The following is a 19,391-nucleotide window of genomic DNA, read 5'->3' on the forward strand; positions in this document are numbered from 1 at the left end:
CAGCTTTGTGCAGTGTACAGAATCAGTTAATGAGAAGATTTGGCAACGACTTTGACATCAAGTACATGAAATCTCCTCATTATCCTGAAAACATAGGCTGGATAATTCTTCATGGCTCAATGCAAGTAAGGCTACAGCTTCTACAAGGGAAAAATCCTTCTCCTTGACTTGCCTGCACTTATCTCCCTGCATTGGTAAATATCATTCCCCTTTGTCATTAACGACTGTGTATTTGTTTTCAGTGCTTTATCTGAGATACTCACCAAAAAGTTACAAAGGAAATGGTTTTTTTAAAAAAAATGTTCTGACATAAACTGCACCAGACTGAATACAGGATTACTTCCTGGACCCTGTCAAAGATTCCCTTTTCTGTAGTTTAGTCTTTGTCAGCAGCAATGGCAAACGCCTGCTGGTTAAAGGTCTGCTCATCACAGGATATTCCGCTTTCTGATTGCCAAACAGAGAACAGTCAAGCAATCCTGTGTAATCCTCTCGGTTAAACAATCTCTTACGGCTTTCCCTTGCAGTGCCCATGTAACTTGCAGACTGCATCTAGGGGTGCCAAGCAACTTCCCTATTTGTGTGTGGTATTCATTATCCTGCCAAAGTGAACTCATTTCCTTTCCTGTGTTGTTTGTTTGTTTGTTTGAAATGTATTGCACAATCCCTGAGTAATGCAAGTAAAAACAGGGTTATGGACCTACTTTGACAGGGGGACAGCATTCTCATCCAATTTTTGTTCTTAAAATATTTTTTCAGTCTTCTGATTGCTGGAAAACAGTTATTAAAACAGTTCAGTGTATTTTAGTATGTAAGTTTTAAGTGCTGTTCATCAGCTGAGATGAATGTCACATGCACCATCTCCACACTTTTCCAAAGCTGATACTTCTGTCAGTCCCAAGTAATTTCCCAGGTGGTTGAAGCAAGAACTAAGAGGAAAACAAAAATGTTTTCTGTGACCCTCCATCTCAGTTGGTACTCCTACCCTTGGCGCCCCTGGGCAGGACTAGGTCTGCAGCAATGAATAAGCTATGTTAATTGGAGTTTGGGTTAATTGGGTCATTCCTCATTAGTACCGCCTTATTTACCAGTCTAGTTTTTCTTGGTGCTACAATTATCTATATGTATCCACATTTGTGTGTTTTATTTATGATATGCGTGCATGTGTTTTAAACATATGCTTATATAAATCTGTGTATGCATATTTGTCTGTATCTGCATGTGCACATTTATTTATATATTTAGCTATTTATGCATTTAGCTATACCACATCAGGCTCATTAGGGATGCGAACAACATTTCTCCTGAAGATTTCCTCATTTTCAATGAATAGATCGCTACAAGTGCAAATTAAGAATTCCAAGGGATCTTCAGTGACCTTTAAAAAGTACATGAATAGTTATGGCTGCAAAATTTTGAGTGCTCTGTTGACTCACAACATCATATACCCACTCCATGCACAGACACCATTGATGCTTTGGATGTGGAGGGAGATACATCACAGTCAAAAGACCATCTGGGAAAAAAAAAAAAGCAACAAACCAGTGGTTGCCTGTGATACTTTTTAAAGCTTACCTAAGAAACATGTATTCTAACTTCTTTTTTGTAGGAGAAAACAAAGCCACAACCCCCACTTGTCATTTGTCTTTTAGTTTTCTAGAGCAAAGCTAAATTGAAAAGCAGAAGCTAGAATGGAATAAAATGTGTGAAAACAAACAGGTTAGTAAATTATCTATGGTTTTGTTCTTTGAATTTTTTCTTTTTCAGTAGTGTCTGTAGAATTTGTAATAAAAATAAAAATAATTAATTAGCATTCATCAGCAGATAATAACACCTAAATTCTATTAATATGGTCTTGCTGTTCAGTATGATATTGGTATAAAACTTTGGTAGTGACATCAAATGGCATCTCCTACATTTGCAAATAGTGGAATAGTAGTTTTCTCAAAGTATGGCTTGTTGCAAGCAAAGCTCTATTCATTATTCTGTTGATAATCGTATCAAGTCCTGTTTTGAATGAGTTCTTGCCCTTGGGATTAACAGCAGCATGCGTTCACTTTACAAAGAGTAAAAGAGTATTGTGTATCTCTAGTACTCTAGAGGGTCTAAATTTTTTTTTTTTTTTTTTTTTTTTTTTTTTTCAGTGTATACAGTGGTATGTGACAGCAAATGGCATTTTAAGAATGCATTCGGTATATTTCCTGTATAACCTCTGCAGGTGACACTATATTGGGGGTTGGGACTAGGTGATCTGCAGAGGTCTCTTGCAACCTAAACCATTCTGTGAGTCTGTGGTTTGTGTTTGTTTTGCTATAACGCAAGATCATCCTTTTGGAAAACTGTGCTTTAAACATCACATGGACTCTAAAAAGCCTACATAGCATTTAAGAAATTATCAGCCTAATATTGAAAATATAGATAATATTTAAATACTAATAAAAACGTTTAAATACTTTAAGAGAAGATGTTCACGCTACTCTCTCCTTTGGCTGATGGACAGTCCCAGGTCCATCCCCTGGTGCAGACACGTGGCGGCACCGTCCCCTGGTGCAGGGATGTTGGTCCCGCTCCTGCGGGGCGGCAGCAGAAGCAGCGCGGGGTGGGACACGGCTCTGCTCCAGCGTCTCTCCCTGTCTGTCCCTGCTCACCTGGCCGCACCTGCCCTGGGCGCGTCACCTGGCTCTGCCCACCGCCTCCGGGGGCTCGCTGACGTCAGGATGCGATGGCTGTGACCGCCCGCCTGGGCACTGCCTCCCCTTCAGCGACAGCGACAGAGCACCGCGGCCACCACAGCCCGGGCTGCTGCTGCCTCTGCCGCTCCTCCTCCTCCTGCTGCTCCTCCTGCTGCTGCTGCGGATCCTGCTCCTGCTCCTGCTGCTGCTGCCGCTGCCGCTGCCGCTGTTATTGCGGCTGCTGCTGACCCCGAGTGCAGCCCCGGCGTGCGGCTGCAGCGCACTGCCCGGAACAGCCAAAATTATCCAGCCTGGCCACAGCCGAGGGAATGCGGCAAGAGTCCCCGAGGTCACCGCAGCGAGGCTGACCGCGGACACCAAGGAATAACAAGCCAAACCCGCTGGGGATTTGCAATGCAAGCAGCCTTTCCAGGTTTCATTTCCGCTTTGCTCCCACCCTGCTGTTGAATTTGAGATCATGTATGTGTTTTGCTGTTGATTACAGGAGGGTGTTAAAATCTAGGGAGGGAAGAGGATTCGGAAGGATTAATATGTTAGTTTTGATTTAAGGGGATTTTGTTTTCTTTCCCCTTATCCCTGCCCTTCATCTTTGTTAACACAACTTTGTCTTTATTGTTTTTATTTTAGGTCGGTTAATATTGTAGCTTTGGGGAATGAAAGAGATGGTTTTTCTGAGGACAGTCAGCAGCCCAGCCTGATCTCGAGCTATCTCAGGAGAAGTGCTCTCATTTCCCAGATCAACAGCAACTTGTCTGCCAGTCATGTTGGAAACCAAGTTTTTACTGAGTACCAAGCCTGTGTATTTGGAAATGTCAGACTGGTGGTACACGATTGTCCTATCTGGGTAAGAGATCCATCTCAGTCTTTTTAACAGCACTTAACTGTGTGAGCTGTTTAAGTAAAATAAATTCATATCCTAGTTTTAAATGGTTTTCATTGTTGTGGGATTTTATTAGTAGTTTTATTTTTGCATATAGTAAAAACTTATAAAATGTTACTAGGGAAATCTCAAAGGCTACAAAATTGGCTGGCCCCTGCCAGCCTCCCCTGTAAGAAGGTGGTTTTTTCAACTGTGTTGCTTAGAGGAAATTTTGTGAAAGATAGTCCAGAGGTAAAGAAGAATGCCTTTTTTTGTGACACTGAATCATAAGCTCTCTCTCCAAATATTTGTCATCAATAAAAAAAAAAAACAAAATTCTGTTAAAAAAGGCAGTAAGTTATCCAGATCTGAAAAATGACAGATTAAAAGATCTGATAGCTTGCAAAATACAATGTAGGGAATAATTTTACTCCTCCTACAAAGAATAATCACGTCTTAGCATTATTACCTTTATCTGATGGTAAATAAAAAAGATTTTGGCACTGATACAAGTTGTCAGGACTTTTGTTAGTAAGTGAGAAAACTTAGTTTTGAGTGTGAGCAGATCAATGATTATGTAAGAAATGATACCGATAATCTAAATTAAAACATATTTAATGACTACTTAGTAGCCTTAAAAAAAAACCTCTCAGCTTACCGGCTTTTAGAAATTAAAACAATAACCAGTTTCAGCTCCATAATTTTTATCCTTTGGGTGGTTTTTGTACTCCTGTAAGGGAAACCTTTTGAAGAATCTGCAGGAATCACAACAACTCCAAGAAATACATGACCAGAAACCGACAATCTTAAAACTAAACAATCCAGTTGAGCCATCCTTCTGTTCTTTATTTCTTTATGCTAGCTGCACTTACATACAGCAGTTCAGATGGACTGAGGGATCCTGTTTCTAATCTGTGAAGCTGCATGTGACCTGCATGTGCAGTTTGCTGGAGTCACTGGAGCGCAGCAAAGAGTAAAATCTCCTGAATATAAATGAAGTCTGTAGGACTTCAAAGGCTGTTTCAGAGGGATGAAGGGTGGTAGTGAAGGTGGGAAGGCAAGTGGGGGTAGCTGAGAAAGGGAAAGGAAGGATGCAGATTAGAGACAGACTTGATGTGTTTTTACATTGCTTTAATTGCATTTGGCCTTCTGCAAAGCAAGGTTGTTCAGTTCTGGAGACCTTATAAATTCTGCCCTTCAAAAGCCAGCCTATCTGAGTCATTGCACTCCTGAAGCCTCAGGTTTTTTCTTTCTATCAGATAAAGGTGGTAGAAGATGTATTGCTGATAATGTTGAGAACAAATTAGCATTTTTCTCCTCATAGAAGACATCTCAGGTAGCAGGACTGGACTCTGCAGGAGGTCATTTGTCATGCATAAGCAGTGTCCTTGAAAGGGTAAGGCAGAACAGGGCTATTTCCCACAGTCTGTGTGCTTGAGGTTTACTATCAAGCCACAGTGGTTCCTTCAGGGCTGCTCCTCTTCTAGCCTGGGGAAACAGCACAGAACAATTAAAAATGTTGACGAATGTTGCCTCAAGTCATATTCTGCATGGAAAAAGATCCCTATTTCATGTTACCAAAATGGAGAGGAGGTGGTATGGTGGGCCTTGCAGTATTTCAGCCATTACCATCTGAGCACAAGGCAAATTTGCATTTTACCTGGGATTTGTACCTCATCTAGATTAAACCAATATGATTAAGGCAAGACTGTCCTAGACATGAACTTGGCTACTGAGTCTAGTGATAGTTGTGAGTCTCAAAACTCAAAGATGCCCAGCTGCTCTTTGCCTTCCATGACCCTCAGTTTGAAAAAGCAGTGTTGATGTATGTTTGCTGAGTAGAGCTCCACAGTGAGTGGGGGGATCCTTTTGCATGGCAGATTGTAGTGCAGTTTAATTTTCTTGAGTTTCAGTCTGCTGCTGCACCTATCTGTCAGCCCAGGACACTGCTCAGCCTTTTGGTCTGCAGGAGGGTCAGCAGGTCAGGTGTCTTTGGGAAATCACAAAGATAAATTCATATTTGCCAACATGCAAACATGCATGTTGTGAGGAGCTCTCCTTCCCCTGGCTGGTAATGCTGGCTTTGGTGATCTTATAATTCACTCAAATATTATAGGGCTGTAGAGACAGTCATGTAACACCATACTTCTCAAAATCTGGGGACAAAATGTCAGAGTTTCCAAGGACAGGTTGCTCTTTGTATGCCACTCTCTGGGGGTACCACTGTGGCTTGCTGCGTGTGGCCCTGCTCTGGCAGAGCTGTGTGCTGTATGCAGGGGACAGATGTACAGTGCACCAACATCTTTATAAATCGTGTTGCTTCAAAATATTTTCTCAAAAAATGCAAACCTGGGATAGGAGAAGACATAAAGAACTAGGAAAAACACATGCGTGGTAACATCTCTGCTAAATACTGTGACTTTAATAGCTGATCAGTTGCTAATGCATGCTTAAGCTGCTCTATAATAAGGTATATTGAGTAAGAATGTCCTAGTTTTTCTAATTTTGGAGGGGTGAACCTCTGTATGGAGCTAGTAACTTATAAGGGGTAATTTGCAAGATGAATTTTAAGATTTGCTTTGGAAAAACTGCTTTAATTAACACTCTGTGTTAGATTTGACAGTCTTCAGGACGGAGATGCTGTTTTATTTACTTGCATGTATTTTGCAATTTCTCTTTACGCTGAAATTTTTTATATTTCTGCAGAAAAAATGCAGGCAGAATTTTTAATATCTAATAGCAAGTGAACCTTCCTCAAGTCCAGAATTAAACATAGCATATAATTCATATTTTGATTCATTTAATTATAGTGCTGGAAAATGGCAAAATAAAGTCTTTTGTAAGTGTTCCCTACTTGAATTAACTCTTATTCTCCCCTCTCTCACTTGGAGCACTACCCTAAGGATATGAGGGTGTTTCTGCCATGGCCTGGAGGTCTTGCTGCCTTTTTTTACTTTTTCTACTAAGAGCCACCTGGTTTGGGTTGTTTGTTTTTGTTTTTGTGGCTTTTGTTTGGTTTGTTTCAGTTTATTTTTCCCCATGGGAAAAATTCCCCAGAATTTTTTCTTTCCCCTTTTTTATAAAAACTGCTTATTTTCTACAGAATTGCTGACATCATCAGTACAGAAATGTTACAAAAAGAGAAAATAGAGCATCTGGGTTTTGGAGAGTGCCTAGTGTGGGATTGGATACTTGCAGAGGGGTGGATGCTCTCCTGTGGCTGCTCAGAGCCTTGCACAGAGCTGCAGACCTCCATGGGGCTCACTAATATATTAACTGCAACTTAATTATACTAACTACAATTTTGAGAAGGTGTTCAGTGAATTATTTTCTAATTCTCACTTACAACAATGTCATTCACTGAGTCCTTTTGTATTTTTTCTTTGTTATTTACTGCACCAACAGGAGTAATCCCTCAAACATTGTGAACTTTCTTATGACAATGGTATCATCATAGTGTAGTTCTCTGGCTTTTTCCTGTTAATCAGAATTCTTGTACTCCTGGTGCTGCCAAGGCTGGCCAACCCTTATCATGTCTAAATATAAAGGAATTTGAGCCACTTTTAGATTTTATTTATTATTTTTAGAAATTTAGACCCATTAGTGCTTCAGTAAAAAATGACAGCTTATAACTTTTCATTTTTCAGGATGTCATCTCTTCTCATTTGTAAGCTGAATGCCAGAAGTGGCAATTTACAACAAATGATCATCTCCTTTGATAAATGATCAGTAGTAAAAAACACTATTAAATTTATTTATGAGAGGATGACACAGGCCGATATGAACTTCCTTTGTTTTGTGGGGGGATGTTTAGGGGGATTTCTGAAGGAGATACTTCAATCTGTGCTGCAGGGTACTTATCTGAGTATGTTCAGGGGACTAGTAAGTTGTGGAAAGTACACCCATAAAATTTGCCCTGCTGCAGACCTGATAGAAATTGCAGAGGAATCTTGAAAAAAGGCAGAAAGGCTCTGGTATGTGGTGCAGAGAACATTAGTGTGAAGAAGGTTTTGGTAGTGGAGACTGAGTCTGTAAATGGTTCATGGAGAGGAATAACTCTCCAATATTCCCAATGCAGCTCTCTTTTGGATCCTGGGGAAATCCCAGGGGAACATTCCTAGGGGGTGTCCAGGTGCACTTTTCCCCACAAAGAGTGGCTGGCATTGCTGCTGCCTCAGATCTAGGGCTGGGATGGTGGGACGTGGGGACACTTAGGAGCAGCTTTCAGAAAGTGTGTGGGCATTGCAAGGGCACTTGTGTGAGGAATTTCACTGCCATTTAGAAAGGCATTCATAAATCATTTTTAACAAAGCAACTATTGTTGTCTTGGGGGTTGATGTGATTTTGTAGAAAAATCATATCTTCAATGCCTCTGAAAGCTTTGTTTTCAACACTGAATCTTGAGAAGTGTAATTTATTAATGCCAAGAATATGTAATGAAACATTTAGAATAACAGCATACAAGAAAAGAATGAAGATTTTTTCTAATATGTCCTGAGTGAAAGAGCATCAGAAGTATAATTATAATTAATGAAGTCATATTAAAATAACCTAAATAACCTTGGCTGTGCAGATACTTCTTCCTTTTGCCAACAGCTGTCTTTGAAATGGAGCAGGAAGCATAATGAGGAGTAGCTGTTATAAAAATTTCATAGATGGTACCTGAAATTAAGATTATTTCTGAATCTGAATGGCTATTCATCATCTGAAGAAATTCTGTCATTTTTGCATGAAAGGTTCTCTAAAAGCAATACTGAAGGAGGCTCTAGATGCTCTGCCTCAGGGATGCCATGTGCAAATAACCCATTGTCAGAGATATTTTTTAGAGTTTTCTGGCACATGAGATTTAGCTCCTTTGTACACTGGAATGAGTGAGAAACAATATAAAAAGTGCAATATTAATTCCATAAGAAGTTTACATAAGCATTTTTTTATTACTCATGCTTAAAGCTTTGCAGTGTATTTGTGCACCTGTGCTCTCCGCTTTTCTTATGATACCAACCATTGTCTCCATCTTGTAGAAATGGGCAGGTGCAAATCTGAGCTGATCTTGAAGATAATCAGCTGGATGAAAATTGAAAAGGAACAGATGTGCTTTCTGTCTTCTAACAGAACAGAACAGAACATATAAATATTCCATGTTATTTTTTGGATTGTATTGTATTTTTCCTTTGAAACTTTGTTGTGTTAAATGTATACAACTCTGTTAAAAAATTCTCCATTGACATCTTCATCAACTAAAGAGTACTGAAGCTGTCCCTTGAAAATTCTGAATTTTTGCCTCCTTCTATGATCAAATTCTCCAAATGTTCATCTAGATGGCTGCCTTGAAGCACTGTAGCTGGAGTCTTACTGCTCAAAGTGCTAAATGTGCATTTATGGGTAAATTTTATTAACTGGGCCTAAATGATTGTATTAAGTGTTAATTGGGAATGTCCTTAGCCTGGGATTATAATAGCCTCTAATTGAGTTGTCTCAAAAACACATATCAACAGCAGTATACTTGATCTGCACTCTTGTCAACATGGTTCATCCTGTAAGAGCTATTCCTGATAAATTGTTAATTGTGGTTTACTTACTGCAGAACAAAACCTTCTCTTACAGAGATCAATGGAAATGCCTACTATAATTTAAATCCTGACGTATTTCTTTATAAGGTCAAGACCTGAATTGGGAATGATGTGCAGACAGTTTAGGCAAATAACTCCTGATGTTGACTTCCATCAAGGTCATACTATTTCTTGTAGTTAGGAGCATTGCAGCTACCTTAACAAAATTTCAAACAACAACCATCTTGACGTGATCAGAAGAGTTATGTTGATAATGCAAGCCATACCCCTTCTTGATATTGCTAATTTTTTATATATTTGACTCCCATTTATAGTGCTCTTATTTCTGTGACTTGCTCTTCAAAACTCACATTGATCCCCCCCAGCCCAAAATTCTGCCTTTTTGTCACTTCTTGTCTGCTCATTTATTCCTGTTTTCACATTGTCTTTATTTCATTACTCTTAATTTCCAACTTTTTCCTCAGGATCCCAAGTTCTTCTAGTTTTGCCTCATGCTGTGCAGGGCTGCCATAGAATCACAGAATCCCTGAATTATTTGAGTGGGAAGGAACCTTAGAGATCATCTCATTCCATCTCATTCCAACCCCCATGCCATGGGGGGTTTGCACAAACATGTTCTTGAGAATTGTTAGTTCTTTCCTGCCATGGGCAGGAACACCTTCCACTAGACCAGAGCCTCTTTCAGGTTGGCCCTGAACACTGCCAGGGATGGGGCACCCACAGATTCCTGGGGGAAACTGTGCCAGGGCCTGACCATCCTCTGTGTAAAAAAATGTCTGCCTTATGTCCAACCTAAATCTACCCTCTTTTAGTTTAAAACCATTGTCCCTGGTCCCATCACAACAGGCTCTGCTGAAGAGTTTGTTCTCATCTTTCTAGTAGGTACATAAAGGGCAAAAAATCTCTATCGCCTCTTCTAAGAGGTGATAGTATTTTGGGTTATCAGGGTATTTTTTTCACTTCTCTGGACCACTTCCAGACTTCTCTCAAGTTTTCAATTCAGCATGTATTCAAAGCCAAGGCTTCCCCTGGTATTTTTGACCTACCTACAGGTGAAGCAGAAATTGTGGAATTACAGTTCCATGAAAAATACACAAGTAATAACTGTACATTGCATGTGGATACAGCACAGCTGTAAATTAACAGAATATCAAACAATTTTAGAGGTTAAGTCCTTTGCACAGAGCAATGAAAATTTGAATATGAAATTGAAAAAGAAAGTTCAGGTATGTGATTGAAGTCTTTATCCTGAAGACATTAACACATGGTAAAGCTATGTGGAAGCTCTTGTGAGGCAGATAAAAATCACAATAAATTATTAAGTTTGTATTTAAAAGTTCATAGGTACATAGGATAGTTCTATGTAACCCTTTCCCTAAAAATGGTTTGATTGATAATGTTTTTGTATGAATTGCTGAAAACCTCTACCACTGAAGATGCTTTTATTTCCTTAAAGAAACAATTTTAAAGTTAAATAAATAAACCAGCAAAATTTCTTCCTGAAAAGAATATTTCCTGATAAACCCAATTTTTAATTGTTCTTGCAGATTTCCTAAAATAATGGAAAATATTTATCATTTATTATAACAAACAACTTGCTCTCCAAACAAGGAAATTATAAAGCAGGAAGTCTCCTCATTGTTGCATTTTTTCAAATAAGATCTAATTAGACAAAAACACTTATGTGAAATTTAGGAATATAATATATTTTGTCTTTTTCTTTATATACAGTAAATTCTTGATCAGTATCTTTTCTTTTTAGGATATATTTGACAGTGACTGGTACACTTCCTACAGGCTCATTGGAGGAGCCGATATTATTGTGTTTAAATACTCTGTTAATGACAAGACTTCATTTCAAGAACTGAAGGACAGCTATGTGCCAATGGTAAAAAAAGCACTAAATCACTGCTCAGTTCCAGTAATAATTTCTGCTATTGGTGCAAGAAAAAATGGTATGTATCCAACCTCCTGTAATAACAGATAAAATCTCATTTTGAAGTTGGGTATAGTGTAATTTCAGTAGAAGCTGGATGTTTTTCCAAGCTGCAAACAGAAACAATTGGGCTGTCAGGATGACAGTAATATGGACATGTATTTTGGCTCTCTAGAATGATGTACTGATATGAACATTGGGCTTAATTAACCCCAGTGATGAAAGGCAACCTATCCTTCTTTGACCTCTGCAATGGCTCTTCTTGGGGAGCCACCACACATGGGGATTAAATCCAGTGGTTCGGATTAAGGAACATAAATTTGGGTATAAAGTATCTCTAGTATATGAGATTAAAATTATATCCAGCAGTCTGAAAACACTGAGTGGGAAAAGCCTTGAAATTCTCTGGGATTCTTTTCCTAAAGCAATGAATGAAAAACACAACCCTGGCTTGTCTTTTACTTCATGACACTTTAATATAACAAGTGTTTCTGAGCATTCCTCCTTTTAATGAGTAAGAGACATGATGGATGTAGATGTAAACGTTTATTTTGCAATGTATATAGAAACATTAATCTATATGTTCTCTGTGGATGGAATCTCAGTGTTGCCAAGATTCTACTTATAATTTTTTTCGCTCAGTGACTGATAAAAGACAGGTAAAAAGCTCCATAACAGTTAAATGTTTATTTTCTTCCATTTAGTAATTCACTGATCATGATCAAAAGCTTTTATGCTCTGATTTATACAGGAGGAATAAATCTCTCATTCTAAAGGCAAGGTCATGGTAAATTATTTTTCTTCCTCAAGCATTTTCTTACACTTTGTTTTTAAGAACAGGATATCACTAAACTGTGTGACTTCTCTAGTGGTTGTTTTTCTCTTTTCGACTTTTTTTTCTGTCTTCCTTCCTAAATAAAGTGGCCATGGTAGACATCAGGCTGGACCTCTGGGTTTTACCCTGGGACCTGCCAGAGCAAACTGCTGTGCACACACAGAACCCTTTTGTTTCTAGGCAGCAGTTGTGAACACAGCAGTTTGCTCATACATATTACTAAGATCTTAATCCTCTGTAGTGGTAAGTGTTGCTGCTGAAACAAATGATTAAAAAAAAAAAAAAGAAAAATCTGTTTTATTATGTCATCCATAGGTCTAGGCAGGGGACATTAACATGGAGCATACACAGCACTTTTGAAAGCACATTCATGGCTGGCAGGCTCTTACTGTCATTATGCAAAGCTGACACAGTATGCCTAAAAGATTTTTTTAACGTTTGAATGGCATAATCTTAAAAGAACCTGTTTTGTTTTTTAAAAAAATGTATGTAAAATGCGTGTAAATGAATCAGATCTTGTAGTATGTAGAAATCTATCAAAGATTGGTCTGGAGCTGAAATTTTCTTCTCTCATAATTGTGTATGCTTTCTGTATGAACAGGCCACAATAATTCAACAGGTTTAAGGGTGACATTCATGAATGATAACTCCTGCAGGCTAGTACAAGACCTAGGCATGCAAAGGTCTTGAGCCAAAGACAAATTCAGTGTCCAGAAGTCTGGACTTTCCATCTTAACAAAATCAATAAAGTAATGCTAATGTAATGTGTACAGACATTTCTAGAGTGGCTAGTATTGTGAATTGATTATTAAGAAGCTGAGTTTTTTCTGTAATTACCGATTTTTTACTATAAAATTACTATGTTTTCATTTCCCTCTTTGTTCTCCTTTAAGTAAGATATCTTTACAATTACTTAGGAATCTAAGAATTCTGCATTATTTGGACAAAATGGTTTTATTCAAAACTTTCTACTCCAGGAGTGCCTTGCTCCTGTCCTCTGTGCACATCAGACAGGAGGAGCTGTGTCACAACCTCTGAAGGAGTTCAGCTTGCAAAGGAACTTGGAGCTACTTACCTTGAACTGCACACTCTTAACGACTTCTACATACAGAAATGCTTTGGAGGAGTGGTGAGTGAAAATCTACTGTTTTGGAAGTGAGGTTTGGAACATGCAGGAGGTGCATGACTGATTTGAGGGCTTCAGAGAGCCAGGGGAGGCACACCATGGGCCCTTCCAACAAGTGCCAGGTTCCCACTGATACAAGATTCAAGTCAGATATTAGAAAGAAATTCTTCACTGTGAGGGTAGTGAGACACTGGAACAGAATGGTCAGGGAAGCTGTGAGTGCCCCCTCCTTGGTAGTGTTCTTGGCTGGGTTGGATGGGGCTTGGAGCAGCCTGGTCTAGTTTGGAACCTGGAAATTGTCCCAGCCCATGACAGGGAGATTGGAACTCAATAGTCTTCAAGGGAGTTTCCAAGCCAAACCATTCTAGGATTCTATGATTCTATCTGGATTAGCAATACCAAGGTTGCTCTGGTTTAACACAGGAAGATTTAAGAAAGCCACATGGCACACTGCAGTAAGTTTTCCACTTGCATTCTTGTCCTTTTTTCTTGCTAGATAGCTGCCAGCTGAATGAGGCCACTACCCAAGATAAAATTAGCATCTAAAGAGATTGGTAAATTGAATATCTTTGTGTCTGTCAATTCTAGGAAGATTAAATATGCAAAAATTAACCACGATCATTTAAATAAATAGGCTTTTAAATTGTGCTAGTTCTATCTAAATATGGTAGCTTCTCATAAAGGAGTTTTGTGACTCTCCTGGATGACTGATAATAGTGTCAGTAGCCTTAGCCCTGCATTCAGAACCTGTTATATCCCTTATAATTTGTTGCCTAGAATGTTATTAAATAGCAAGGTTTTTTAAAAAAAATATATTTCTTGTCTTAGCTGGAATATTTTATGATCCAAAGTTTGAATGGGAAGTCATCTGAAAAAATGAAGAAAAGGAAAAAGATGCAGAAGTGCTATCGAGTCCAACCACCTCAGCTTGAGCAGCCAGGTGCTTGTTGATATCTGGTCTCTGGTATAATTTCTAACGTGTGTCACTTTATTTGCACAATGAATATTTTTTCTGCATTTTTTTGCAAACAATTCTTACTGTGAGCTGTGATATCTATTGTCAGCTATTCTGGTTATGTTGCATCATCTTTTAGCGATAGTTTAATTTACTTGGGGAGAATTGTATGACAATATAAACATTGCAATGGATTTCTAGTTTATTTTAGATGTAACTAATAGGAGTGGTTTTCTGGTGGACTTATAGAATAATGAAAACATGAATTGATAAAAGCTTTACATAAAATCTTAACAGATTACAAAGGGAAGTTGTTAGAGCATGAATTCTTATTCTACCATATCGTCAAGTAATGTTTTTGTTTGCTGCAATTAAAGCAAGAGAGAGAAGTATGCACTTTTATGTGATTTCTGAGCATCTGGTGCATTTGTTCAGTGAAAAAATTTCTAATAGTTATCTCTAAGTCTGTAATTGTATCTTCTGTATTCTAAAAATTTGCTCAGACTTTAGATTTGGAATACACAGTCAAAGTTTCTATAAGTGTACCTTTCTATAGAGGGTTCATGAAAGGACAGACGCTTACTATTAAACTAAGTATTTCTTAACTTACTGCACTAAATATTTCCATATTTAGAGTATTTTACTCAAGATATTCTGACAGCATATAAGAAATATTCTTATTGAACACTTCTTTTAAAAATTAAACCAACCTGATAAGGTCAGTTGTCCTGTGGTTAGCACTTGCCCAAGTTTTACTGCATGATTTCTATTGCAGAAAAGATGCCGATCCTGAAGGGTGAAGCCTCACACTACAACGCAGACCTGCACAACCTGCTCTGCTGCTGCCAGTGTGCAGATGTGGCCTTCTACCCCGAGGACCTCAGCACGGCAGTGGAAGCTCACAAGATCATCCTCTGCTCTGTCAGCCACCTCTTCATGCTGCTGTTTGGGGTGAAGAGCCTGTCGGACACCCACGATGACTCCATTGTGCAGCTGGCACAGAGTCTCTTTGCAGTGGAGCCGGAGGATCCCTTCCCCTCATCCCCCCATGGGGCCCCACCCTGTGTCCTGCCAGTCAGGGTGGTGGTGAAGGATTCTGTGTTCTGCTCTTGTCTCCCAGACATTCTCCACTTCATTTATTCAGGTACCTTCTGGGAACAGGTCTGACTACTCATTTCCTATTGTCTCATGAAGGAGTATGTGCATCACCCTAGGAACGTGGCTTTGCTGCTGTGAGATGATGTTTCACCATATTTCCACACCTATTTTATCCCTTGTGATTACTATGTATAATGAAAAAAGACCATCACCTATATTTAAAAAAATTAAATTAGTTGTCATCCCAGATTTAATGGGCCTAAATTAAATAATTCCATAGGCTTATATCAATACTATTCTAAAATGTTGCAAAAAAATAATTTGGAGTTTGAGTCAGTTTCAGATCCTAGGCTTTTAAAATATTGTAAATGGCTGATGTTCTAAACACAAGGGCAAGAGCGCAGATCTACTTAATAAAACTCAAGTAACTTTTATTCTGAGTCTTGTGCAGCTGAAGAGAAAAAAGTGATAAGTGTTTGTAGTGTGGTAACCTCTGATGTGTTGCATGAGTTTTGGTACCAGTTGGTGCAGACTGTGACCTCATCTACATAATGCCAGCTATTAAAATGGCACTGATATTCTTTTAGCTTTTCAGATGTTGCTTAAAAAGCCTCAGCAGAAAGATTTTTGGGTTTTTTTTTGAAGTAGCCAATGCCTATTTGTTCTTTGTAAAATATTTTCCAAACTGTCAGAGAATCTTTCAGCTTTCAATTGGAGTTTGTACATCAATGGCAGTTCTTTCCAAAATAGTGAAAAACATAAAGAACAGAAGAAGAAGTTTTTCACTGAAAAAAAAAAATCCCTGAACAGATTATTATTTTGTTTTCATTTATTTTAGACAAGGATAGGGAATTAAAACTGGATTTTTAGCATATGATGGATACAGTATTTTTTAATTCATATAATTACTTAGTAATTTGGGTTGGAAAAGACCTTTAAGATTATCAAGTTCGACCACTAACCCATCACTGCCAAGCCCATCATGTAAACCATGTCCCCAGGTGCTGCATCTTTGAAGTGCCTCCAGTGATCGTGACCCACCACTACCTTGGGCACCTTGTTTCAGTGCTTGACAAGCCTTAAGGTGAAGAAATTTTCCTGATATTGAACCTAAACCTCCCCTGGTGCAACTCGAGGCTGTTTCCTCCACCTATTACCTGGGAGAAGAGACTGTCCCCAACCTGCTTACAGCCTCATTCCAGGCAGTTGAAGAGAGCAATGAGTTCACCCCTGAGCCTCCTTTCTTCCAGTCTAATATCTTTGTAAACATCTTCATCTGTTACAATCTACAGCTTATGTCTACTGCCTTGTGTGCACTAATTTTCCTTTTTTACTTTCCTTTATGCCAGCCAAGGAGCTGTAAAATTGTGTAGTTGCAGGCAGAGCTCTGCTTTAGGTCCCAGCTCCCAGCCTAAGGATCATTGCCAAAAGTTATTGACCCTTTTGGTGCCTCTCAGAGGTGATCATGTCTCTTGAAGGTGCTTGAAGCACAGGATGAGAAGAGAACAAATTATGAGTTTTCATTGTTTCAGGACTGTGACACGATGCCCATGAGGTTATAAACTGTTAATCAGTGTGGTGTGGATGGGAGTTAACTGATGATGCCATGCACTGTAGGTGCTGATTCAGCCTCTTGACAGCAGAGCATCTTCAGGGCTGTGCTGAGTTGGGCTTGTCACTGAGCTTGACCTATTTCTATCTCCTTCCTGTCCTGGGTTAGAACTGAAAGTTACTGCAAAGCCACATGGTGCCTCTGTGACTTACTCCAGCAAAGTGCATGAAGACAAATTATCTTTGTTTTTATTCTCTTCATTTTTCCAAGAAAGCTATTGAGACATATCAGTGAATGTCATGGCTTTGACTGTGAAAACAAGAATAACAGCAATTCTACTGTAAACTTTGTGCTGGTTCTAGCTATGAGGGCTGAGAATGTAACTGTGCATAAAGTTCTTCTAGTTCAGACACCTACAGAACAATGCAGCCAGCAGCATGAGCAGAAGTTTGAAAATTTCCACAAATGTTGAAACATAAAGGAATTTTTTTCCTGAATTGCTACCTGCAATATGTGGTGACTGAACTGGGAAGAATTCATAGGTTGAGTGTGCAATCAAATGAGATGCTCTAGTCTGTTTGTACTTGGTTACACTATAAAAAGTACCATGGAAATTTAATGTGCAAAAATTGCATCTTGCCCTTCCTAAAGCAAAGATCTGGCTGATTTATGTACATCTGAAGGATGTGTTTGGTATTGATGAGTCATCTTTCCTCTGCCTGCTGAGGCCTGTGCCTTGCTGATTTATAATCTGTCTCCTCCTGGTTCTATGATAGGTGCTTTCCAGTGGGAACGATTAGAAGAGGACATAAAAAAGAAGTTGAAGGATCCAGATAAAACAGAACATGTGCTTGAGAAAGTTAAATGCATCCTGAAAACTCCAGGGAAGGTACATCTGGCTCCCTTGGGTCATCATTAGTTACTTAAGTTTTGAGAAATTGTTTTGTAGGCAAGGTTTTCTTGTCAGTCTTTGTTATAAAGTCACTTTGGCTTACACAGCCTGTACTTTTTCATGTTTTCAGTGGATTGCTTGCAGTCAAGTACACAGAAATCCTGATATAACATGCAGAATTAATGTAATTGATAAAAATCACACAAGCAGGTATTCTAGAAGGATTACTTATATTCACAGCTTTGAACATTGTCTATAGGAAATAGGATTATGGATTTCTAATTCCCATATAATAGAGGCTGCCCAGGAAAGATTTGCTCCTGAACACATGCCAAAAGTTTGGCTTCTGCAGTACATCCAGGGGGTTGGTTTCTCATACAAATGTTGTGATGTGGAAAGCTGTCTGTAACTCAATATATTTAATTCAGTAGAAGACCACACAAAAAATGAAATATATATTGTATCATTAAGTTAATAAAAAGACTCAATGTAGAATTAGTTTTAATATAGAATTAGTTTTTACAGACTTTTCCTCTTGGAGCTCATACATTCCTTCATAATATTGAACTTGGCCTAATGATTTCTGTTGATTTATATGGGAAAACCTCTCAGATACTCTTGGAACAACACAATTTAGAGATCAAAAAGTTACTGAGCTGTTTTCAGCTTTTGACTGCTCTGTCTTAGGCTTACCAGCCCTTAGTGTCCACAGTGAAAATATTTATAGCTTTGGCCTTGGAGAACCTGAAGACTTCTAAGAAAGTGAGCCTGAGCTGTTATCATTTTGTTTATTTTTTTTTATGCCTTCAGGGTACTCTTATTTCCCATTTATGGCTTTTTCTTTGGAGGCCAAATAGAAGGTATTATGATTTTTCTTAATAAAACTAAAAAAAATTATACATTTCAGATCTCAATTATAAATTCAACCTCATTTGAATTTCACTTGGCACAATCTAGCAAGCAACATGATTTTGATGTTATTGCTTTTGGCAGCTTTAGGTTACATTTTTAAGGTAAGATAACCAAAACAGAAAATTAACTGGGAGTACTGGGTTTTGGAGGGTCTTGGCACTACTAGGTTATTGTGAGTGGAGTCTGTGCTCCAGCCTGTGAGCTCCCCCTTGCCTCTGTGGAGGCAATTCCAGGACAAAATAAAGAAACACAGAGCTTTCAGCTGCCTTGTCCCTGTACACAGCATTGCAATGCAGAGTAGTCATGTGTCCCCCCGCTACCCCCCTCAAGCCTCATTTTGCTGCAGCATTGGGTATGGACAGCAAATGTATGAAAAAGTTTTGACTCCAGAAAATTGATGAAGCCCAACCTGCCTGTAGGTGCTGGAGTTTCATCGAAGGTCAGGAACACCAAGGAGAGAGCTGAGGTATGATTATGGGGGACAAGAGACCCCTCAGAGCTGCTGTATTGTAGGAAATAAGAAATTAGAAGAGAAAAGGTGGTTTCAGAGGAATGCACACGTGAGAAACTGTTGTTTATTTTCCCATATAAATGATGTCCCAAAATATTTAGTTCTGTGGGCAGCCACACATGACAGAGCTTTATTACCAATTTATTTTTCAGCTAAACACTGTAAAGGACTGCAAGTCTCACCAGATAAAACAGCTGAATAGTACTTCTCTCAGGCTATTCTTTAACACACCTGTGCTGGCTGATGTAATCTTCAAAATACAAGGTATGGTACCTCTCCTCCCTTGCCTCCAACCTTTATCCTTTTTCCTTTTTTCCGCTCTTCAGGAATATGGGACACAGAGATGACATGTTCCATGGAATCAAAACTAAAGAAATATGAATGCTTTGCTCTCACTGTGGAAAGCAGGGAAAGCTTGTCTCTGTGGATGTCCTGTAGCAGTGTCCTCTCCC

The 19,391-nt window shown here is 38.9% G+C and overlaps 1 protein-coding gene across 1 annotated transcript in view; it reads left to right on the top strand.

Moving 5' to 3' along the window:
• The first annotated feature begins 1,933 nt into the window (after nucleotides 1-1,933).
• RHOBTB3 (Rho related BTB domain containing 3) overlaps nucleotides 1,934-19,391 on the top strand; it is a 28,694-nt gene continuing 11,236 nt past the window's right edge. The window contains exons 1-8 of the mRNA XM_083884135.1: nucleotides 1,934-2,218; nucleotides 3,321-3,537; nucleotides 10,885-11,077; nucleotides 12,871-13,022; nucleotides 13,848-13,959; nucleotides 14,750-15,118; nucleotides 17,401-17,513; nucleotides 19,092-19,203. Of these exons, the coding sequence (XP_083740261.1) occupies nucleotides 2,184-2,218; nucleotides 3,321-3,537; nucleotides 10,885-11,077; nucleotides 12,871-13,022; nucleotides 13,848-13,959; nucleotides 14,750-15,118; nucleotides 17,401-17,513; nucleotides 19,092-19,203 (1,303 nt within the window). The 5' untranslated portion in view covers nucleotides 1,934-2,183. The remainder of the gene's footprint in view (nucleotides 2,219-3,320; nucleotides 3,538-10,884; nucleotides 11,078-12,870; nucleotides 13,023-13,847; nucleotides 13,960-14,749; nucleotides 15,119-17,400; nucleotides 17,514-19,091; nucleotides 19,204-19,391) is intronic.

This window comes from Zosterops lateralis, assembly GCF_965231275.1.
Source record: "Zosterops lateralis genome assembly, chromosome: Z".
NCBI lineage: Eukaryota > Metazoa > Chordata > Aves > Passeriformes > Zosteropidae > Zosterops > Zosterops lateralis.